Raw genomic sequence first — 7,338 nt, 5'->3', positions numbered from 1 at the left:
TGGGTCTCTGTAAATAATTTTACAAGGAGTACGGTCTAGACCCGCTCTATTTGAAAAGTGTCGTTATGAATTTGCGCTATACAAATAAAATTGAATTTTCTAGAAGATCATCATATCTTTGTAGAGTCTCTTAGAGTCAACTATTCATAAGCTCAGAAAAACTTCTTCTCTTCAGCTTCGTCACAAACTATACAAATTGTAATCTGAAGATAACTAGTACCTTAAACTCTAAATGTAGTGGAGTGAAAAGTATAACGTTTCCTTAAAATAAAGTAGCCTACCTCAAATTTGTACTTAAGTGCAGCACTTGAGTAAATGCACTAAGTTACATTCCAACACTGGTAGTGCGTGTGGGTGTGTCAGTGCTTTCACAACAGGCTACAATTGGAAACACATTCAGTAGAAGTGGGTGTTCCCATGCAGGAAGGTAAGCCATGTCCAAACCTGCTCACCTTGTCTGCTGTTGCAGCAAACCAGCACTGCATACCTGCATTTAGGATACTGGAACACTCCCTCTCTCCACTTCTCTCTGCACCTCTCTCAGTCTGTCTCTCTATAAACCTGTGTATTTGTAGATCAAGGTCTTATTGTCAACATGGCAGATATGTTACAAGTGTTTTATACCAGCGTGAGCAGTTCCCTGGAGGTACAGTATGCAGTCTTACTTGCTTCATTATTTTACTTGTATAGGCATATTGTTAAACACTGACATATTGGCAGCATTTAACAACATATTATAAGGCATGTTGAGTTTAGTACATCATATTCTGTTTGCACAGTATTTTGTTTCTGTAGACAAACTGTAGCTGTACATCGTGGACATTGAAGAGGAGTTTAACGCAAAGCAACGCATAGAACTTGGTATGACAAAACTAAAAACAATAAAACTTAAATCAAAGAATTCTGTCCTTTCCAGATTAAGAAACACCAGGAGAAAATATTCCTAATATTGGATGGCAAGAAAATCCAATACAAACCGGTGGACATTGCTCAGAATTCTGAAGACAAGGATTTAATGAGGAAGATAGCAGGGAACCCGACTGCGCTGCCCCCTCAAATATGCAAGGGGGATGTCTACTGTGGGGTAAGTCTCACACAATATCCCTACAGATATTATTGACAATGTAACACCTTCTTAAAACTAGTGGAGTTACGAGTGAATGTAAATCATTTACACGCTCGCTGCATTTGTCACTGGGAAAAAACCCTTTTGTAGGGCGTTGACGCAGGAGTTAAATAAATATTTACAGTATATTAAACCACCCACAGGTTTGCACAGACACACACACACACGCACACACACACACACACACACAAACACACATATGTCACAAATGCATGCATAAGTGTAAACAGCTATTGGACTTTATTACACATACAGGTATGCTGGAACAAACCCTTTCCCCCCCAACACACACACACAAACACACACCGGATTGCTCCTCGAGGGTTTTGACAGTCATTTCAGCATTTAGTCAGACTTTGCGGTGACATAAAAGTTTCTCTAGCTCAAGCTCTCCTGACCTTTTAAAGCCACTAGTAGGTTGACATTTCTTGTTCAAACGGAAATGTCTTGACAGCTGTTGGATGGATGGATAATGTTTCCCACATGATGTATTGTTATAACTTTTCAACCATCACCACGTCAAAATGAAAAATGTACTATTTTATCACCAAATACCTGCAAACCTAATGGTATTCCCATGAGTTTCAGTTGTGCTTTGTGTTTAGAGCTAATCAGCAAATGTAAGCATGCTAAAACATGACACTAAGATGGTGGTAAACATTACCTGCTGAACACATTTTGACACTGTGGGTGTGAGCTAGTTAGTGTGCTGCTGTATGCATCAATGCTCAAAACACCATTACAGTATGTCTAAACTTGTCTTGGAGTCGCAATAACATTTCAGACAATGTGCAATGGTAGCTTCTCATATGCCACCTCTCTTTTTATTATTGTGTATCTCCTTTTGTTTCTTTTATTATTGTTATTATTTATCTCTGTCTGCGTGTATGTATGGAAAGAAACCATTTTAAGAGCCGAACAGCAAATTTTGTTGCAATGTGCAATGACAATAAAGGCATCATATTATATTCTAAAACACACTAGTTTCTTGATTAGTTAGCTAATTGTGTGAAGAAGAAAAAAGAGAGCTTAAAAGAGATGTTCAATAAAAAAACCTATACTGTGTGAAGTGGGCAAGCTTAGCTGTTAGGAGATTCTATAGCATATACAGTACACATTTTCTACAATATATAATAATTACATTAAGATTTAAGAAGAAAATGTGTATAACATCTGTTTTGTCTCTCTGCTTGTCCTCCACCCTCATCCCCAACACCTCTTCTTTCTTTCAGGACTACACTGCATTCGAAAATGCCGTCGAGATGGAACAATTAGAGGCGTTTCTCAAACTCTAAAAGAATGGAGACCAGCTGTGGGACAACTCAACCACGTTGCCACGTTCACTGCAAAATCTAACATCTAGTTAAGCAAACGAACAAAAAATAAATCTATAAAAGTCTATTCGAATATTTAAGTTTTCTTTCATTAGATTTGGTTGTGACAGAACAATGTTTTCATACATTTTCTCCTTTCAGGGAAAAGCATATGAGAGTTGCACATCTGAACAGTTTGTATGATGAAAATAAAATTTGTTAAAATCTTTCAAACTCTGCCTGTTGCACTCGTTGATATGAATTTTGTCATTTCTTTTTTTGTCTAGTGTGGTATCTACCTGCAGATTTAGTGGGATGAAGAAACTGTATTGTGTCGCTTTATGTAAGAGAAGAAAAAATGAATTTTGTGCAGGGTTGTTATCTTAGAAGACCTCAGCGAGTGAAAGTATGAGGGAGCCTTTTCCATTTATATGATAAAAGCATCAGCACGGCAACAGATCATATATTGCACTTACATCGGAAAGTGTCACCAAACACAACCACATTTATGGTCTTGACCTAATAACCACAAAGCAGGAGCCGGCAGCACAGCCACAATACACAATAACATTCAAATTGCAGAACCATGCAGAGACTAATGACATATAGACAAACCTTTTATCCCACTGATTGCCACAAACTTTCACAACAACTACCCCTGGGTGTCACGATTTTGAGAAAAGGCAACAATACACAGTGTCAGCTATAGACTGATGGAACCATGTGTCAGTTATAAATGAAAATTTACATTGATGAAAAGTTAATATTGAGTAGGTCTAATCAGCGACTTTGAAATATTGGAGAGCACTGATTTTAGCATTTTTAATCTACATTTGAAGCAAGTTTTTAAAAACTAAAACAACTCTAAAAAAAAACCTAAAAGTTAAAATTATTTTCATAGACTTATTACACTTGCATATTAGTCATATTGTATTGACATGAACACAAAGATGTAGGCTATACCGTTGACTTTATTTGGTAACTCAGTACAATAAACAACTGCAACTACAACAGGCAGCACACTGGACGCCCCAGTACGGAGCGGATGGGGCCTGGTGGTATTAAAGCAATGTCGCGGGCTCATGACGTCCTCTTTCCCCGCTACCCGAGAGGAGGTTTTGGTGCGTTTCCTCAACGACCGTCACAATCTACCGGATTAATCTAACATCTTGGTTTATAAAGTGACCACAGTGGGCTCTTTACGATGGATAATAACTCTCCTTTCATATCTGTTCTTTATTGCAGAACTTTAACTCCAACATCCAATAAAATCAACAATGGCCGAGGAAGGGTGAGCATGACGATTGTGTTCGCCGCTAGCCCACCGGGATAAACCGGAATAAACCGGGATATGTTAGACACACAACGGCGCTGACATGAAGCTAGTGTTTGTAAGAAGTTGTGGTGGTGTAATGTTAAGTGACTGTAGGTACCGGCTTCCTACAATGACAGGTGCGACCATTAGATAGTCTTATTTTGTAGGAGCTAACCGGTTAGCTTAGCTGAGTTGCAGGTTTAGGGACACTTGGTATCTCTCTGTGTGTGTGTGTGTGTGTGTGTGTGGTTTAACTTAGGAAGGTTGAGCGTTCGTAAGCTCGCTCTTATTCTGCTAAACAGTGATTAAAATGGTCCATTCAGTGGCCGCAGTAACGTGAGTTAACGTTTTAATGTGGTCGTTTTCAAAGTACTCTGGCCACAACAGCACAAGGCACTGCAGTTTATTAGCACATGCGAATGGTATGCTTATACAAGCTTCACATTTAGAAACACTTCTCCTAAAATACGAGTAAATGGAGTAATAGAAGCACACATAGGGGGACACTAAGAACTGAACCCTCAACTAGTAAAAGGCCAATGCTTGTGGTAGCAGTTATGTCAGTAAACTGGTTCTTAATTGGACTTGGACTATAGTAAACTTATTTCATATATTAAGTTAACAGAAATGACGTGTGTGTGTATTTTAAGGGGTAAAGAAATGATGTTAGAGGGGCGCTGTGGTGTGTCTGTGTTCACAAGTTGCAGTAAACTGTAAAACATGTTAACGTGTTTATCTTGACTTGTCATGTCAATGAGGTTTTACTTATAACGAGTAAATGAAACCATGTCTCTAATCAAGAATTAGACGTGTTGTCTGGAGCAATGGTAGCGTTGTCATCGCACTGATGGAGAGGTCAGCTGTCCTGAGGCAACTTTAAATGTGCCGTTCCTCTGAATGAGCTCTGGTGCTTGAATGATGACTCTACATTCTTTTGTCGGATACCCCTTCACTCTCCAATGAGTGAGATCCCTATTCTGACATGCTGGGAGCTCTACTGGAATCCACTTATTTGTCCTCCCCATTTTGGTCAACGTGTAACCTATTTTTTTGTTCTCCCATTATGATTTTGATAGCGTTGCCGCTGGAGGTGTCATGGATGTCAACACCGCTCTCCCTGAAGTGCTGAAGACCGCGCTCATCCACGATGGTCTCGCCCGTGGGATCCGTGAGGCTGCCAAGGCCTTGGACAAGTGCGTTCATTTCTTCTTTCCTTTTTAATATGGTTTTGTCCTTCAGTTGGTGTATCGCTGATATCTTGGCTCCCTCTACTGAACTTCAATGCGGAAGCCTGCCATTGTTACCCAAGTTCTGTCTGAGATGTGCCGTCAAACTTTTGAAATCTGTAAATGGCGTATAAACCCCTGCTGTAAGTTAGTTCACTGGTCTTTTGCAGGCGTCAGGCCCATCTCTGCGCACTTGCGGCCAACTGCGACGAGCCCATGTACGTGAAGCTGGTGGAGGCCCTCTGCGCCGAGCATCAGATCAACCTGATCAAGGTAATGTGCCTGCTCATGACCAGACTTGTTTAGCATCAGGTTTGGCAGACGAAATGCCCTCTCACATGTAGAATCTGTTGTTTCAGATGTCTTGTGTATTGACGGATGAGATATGGTAGCATGTTATCATGTACAGCTGTATCGCTGATGATGATTTGGCTCCCTCTACTGAATACCGTGAGGAGATTGCCACTGTTACCCAATTTCTGTCTGAGATACAGCACAGTACCCACATTGCTGCCGTTTTATCTCACTGCACTACAAGTATTAAAAGTGCACATTGGTGATTGGTTTATCTAAATTGTAATGTTTATATTTATGAAAATGGGATCTTTTAAAGACAGAATATTCACTCTTTCACATCTTTTTGAAAGTAGTTAAACGTAGGTGTAACACAAGTTAAGAAATGCTGTGTAACTTAATTTCAGGTTGATGACAACAAGAAACTCGGGGAGTGGGTCGGTCTGTGCAAGATCGACCGTGAGGGCAAACCCCGCAAGGTGGTGGGCTGCAGCTGTGTCGTGGTCAAGGTAAATATGGCTGCTTTACCGGCCTAAATTCCCTTGAATAAAGGCAGGGCAGAGATGCTGAAGTCTTTCATTTAGTGAGACTACAATAGGAAGTTGATGAAACAGATGGCTGTTAAGCAGAGGCGTTAAGACTTCTAACTAGATCTGCCAATCAAGTGCAGGTGCTGGGCCTTGTGCCATGCAGCTGTTGTTGATAACTTTTGGCTAAATAACAGCCAGGGTACGAGCCCCGTCGTCTCTCTGTGGTGTCTGGGGTCCCTAAGAATGGCTACATATGACAGCAAGCATTGCACGCTATTGACAGGTCATCACTAATCTCCTATTCAATAAAAAAAAATATTGTTCAAATCAGCCTAACTATATTTTCATTTCTAGTTAATCGACTACTATATATCTACTATCTATACTTATCTTTTTAAGTCTGGTTGACTGATGGGGGGGGGGAAATGTGTAAGATGATGTACAAGAGAACTACAATATTTCCATGTGATTTTAATGGGACGGAGTAAAAACATGGTAGTTTGGTTGGTTAAATGTAGAGATTGATGGGGAATATCCAGTTTATAAGGTTATTAAACTTATTAGTGCTTTGTGGTGGGCAAACTATTGCCAATGGGTCTCAAACACTATTCCACTAATTTGCCACATGCCAGCAAAGGCAAGGAAGATGACTGAAAACAAGTAAACAAAGATTAATTTTAAAATTGTATTTATTCTTACAATCTTTTTTTAACGAAGAAAGAAATGTACCTGACATGTATTTTAGACCTTGTAAATACACACAATAAGTTTCACTGAATTTAAACTGCTTCTGTTTACAAGGAAACTCTGCAGGGCCGCTCAATTGCCATTAATTACCTCAAACATATATTTACTGATGTGTCTTGTTGCTTTTTGGCTGACGTACAGACACATGTGAAATTTTGAGCTTAGTTGTCTCTTACCTGCTCATCTCAAACTGTATTTTTCTGTCTACAGGACTATGGCAAGGAGTCTCAAGCCAAGGATGTGATTGAAGAATACTTCAAAGGCAAGAAATAAGGTGTCAATAAAATTTGGAAATTAAGTTATTGTCTTAAGTGTTTTTTTTTTTTCTCACCTTTTTGGATATTGGACTGACTACTGTCAGGGACTATGAAACCATGTTTGGATATATAACTGTATTTAAACTTGTTCTAGACTATACTGTTCATGGAACTGATAAAGTTTGTATGAGTCTAAATTGTGAGATGTCAGATTTCACGCACTAATAAATATATTAAGTACATTTGTGCTTTTATGTTGGGCTTTCAGTAAAAGTGCACTACTTTCAGTAATATGCAGCAGTGTATTTATTTTAAGTTTGAGTTAAAAATGTCATTAGGGAAGACAAGATGCATAGGTCATTTGGATAAGTTTTCTCCTTTATATCTACATACATAGACATTTCTGAATAAAGAAAAGACATTCAAACACATTAAGGCACAACACATCATGACGCACATCCTCATTTCCCCCCCACCCCACCCCAAAATTACAAAAATCCAGAGAAAAAAAAAAAACCCAAAATGAATTT

The 7,338-nt window shown here is 39.2% G+C and overlaps 2 protein-coding genes and 3 non-coding genes across 5 annotated transcripts; all 5 read left to right on the top strand.

Annotated features, from left to right (window-relative positions):
* Nucleotides 1-439: 439 nt before the first annotated feature.
* Nucleotides 440-2,667, top strand: zgc:153284 (uncharacterized protein LOC751696 homolog). Its single transcript, XM_035678889.1, has 3 exons — nt 440-646; nt 917-1,084; nt 2,359-2,667. Exons 1-3 carry the CDS (start codon nt 596-598, stop codon nt 2,419-2,421), a joined length of 282 nt encoding a protein of 93 aa, XP_035534782.1. The 5' UTR covers nt 440-595; the 3' UTR covers nt 2,422-2,667.
* Nucleotides 2,668-3,480: 813 nt separating this feature from the next.
* On the top strand, nt 3,481-7,050 carry rps12 (ribosomal protein S12). The gene is made up of 6 exons (XM_035678126.1): nt 3,481-3,560; nt 3,685-3,730; nt 4,831-4,947; nt 5,151-5,253; nt 5,682-5,783; nt 6,762-7,050. The coding sequence occupies exons 2-6, from the start codon at nt 3,717-3,719 to the stop codon at nt 6,822-6,824; spliced, it is 399 nt and encodes a 132-aa protein (XP_035534019.1). The 5' UTR covers nt 3,481-3,560; nt 3,685-3,716; the 3' UTR covers nt 6,825-7,050.
* On the top strand, nt 4,664-4,740 carry LOC118341152. Its single transcript, XR_004797410.1, has one exon. It is a non-coding gene; the product is annotated as a small nucleolar RNA SNORD101 (small nucleolar RNA).
* LOC118341155 lies at nt 4,998-5,079 on the top strand. Its single transcript, XR_004797413.1, has one exon. It is a non-coding gene; the product is annotated as a small nucleolar RNA SNORD100 (small nucleolar RNA).
* Nucleotides 5,391-5,473, top strand: LOC118341154. Its single transcript, XR_004797412.1, has one exon. It is a non-coding gene; the product is annotated as a small nucleolar RNA SNORD100 (small nucleolar RNA).
* Nucleotides 7,051-7,338: the final 288 nt, after the last annotated feature.

The sequence above is a fragment of the Morone saxatilis genome, unplaced genomic scaffold, assembly GCF_004916995.1.
Source record: "Morone saxatilis isolate NCDOM2014 unplaced genomic scaffold, NCSU_SB_2.0 Contig7, whole genome shotgun sequence".
Classification (NCBI taxonomy): Eukaryota; Metazoa; Chordata; class Actinopteri; family Moronidae; genus Morone; species Morone saxatilis.
Note: the sequence above shows the minus strand (reverse complement) of the source record. Positions and strands in the feature narration are given on the sequence as shown.

Excerpts from the sequence above, each read along its gene's own strand:
- rps12 (XM_035678126.1), top strand. Across the intron at positions 4,948-5,150 it reads GCTGCCAAGGCCTTGGACAA|GCGTCAGGCCCATCTCTGCG; the intron begins GTGCGTTCATTT and ends GGTCTTTTGCAG. Across the intron at positions 5,254-5,681 it reads ATCAGATCAACCTGATCAAG|GTTGATGACAACAAGAAACT; the intron begins GTAATGTGCCTG and ends ACTTAATTTCAG.
- zgc:153284 (XM_035678889.1), top strand. The coding sequence starts at position 596 with ATGGCAGATATGTTACAAGTGTTTTATACCAGCGTGAGCAGTTCCCTG. Across the intron at positions 647-916 it reads GCGTGAGCAGTTCCCTGGAG|ATTAAGAAACACCAGGAGAA; the intron begins GTACAGTATGCA and ends TGTCCTTTCCAG. Across the intron at positions 1,085-2,358 it reads AGGGGGATGTCTACTGTGGG|GACTACACTGCATTCGAAAA; the intron begins GTAAGTCTCACA and ends TCTTTCTTTCAG.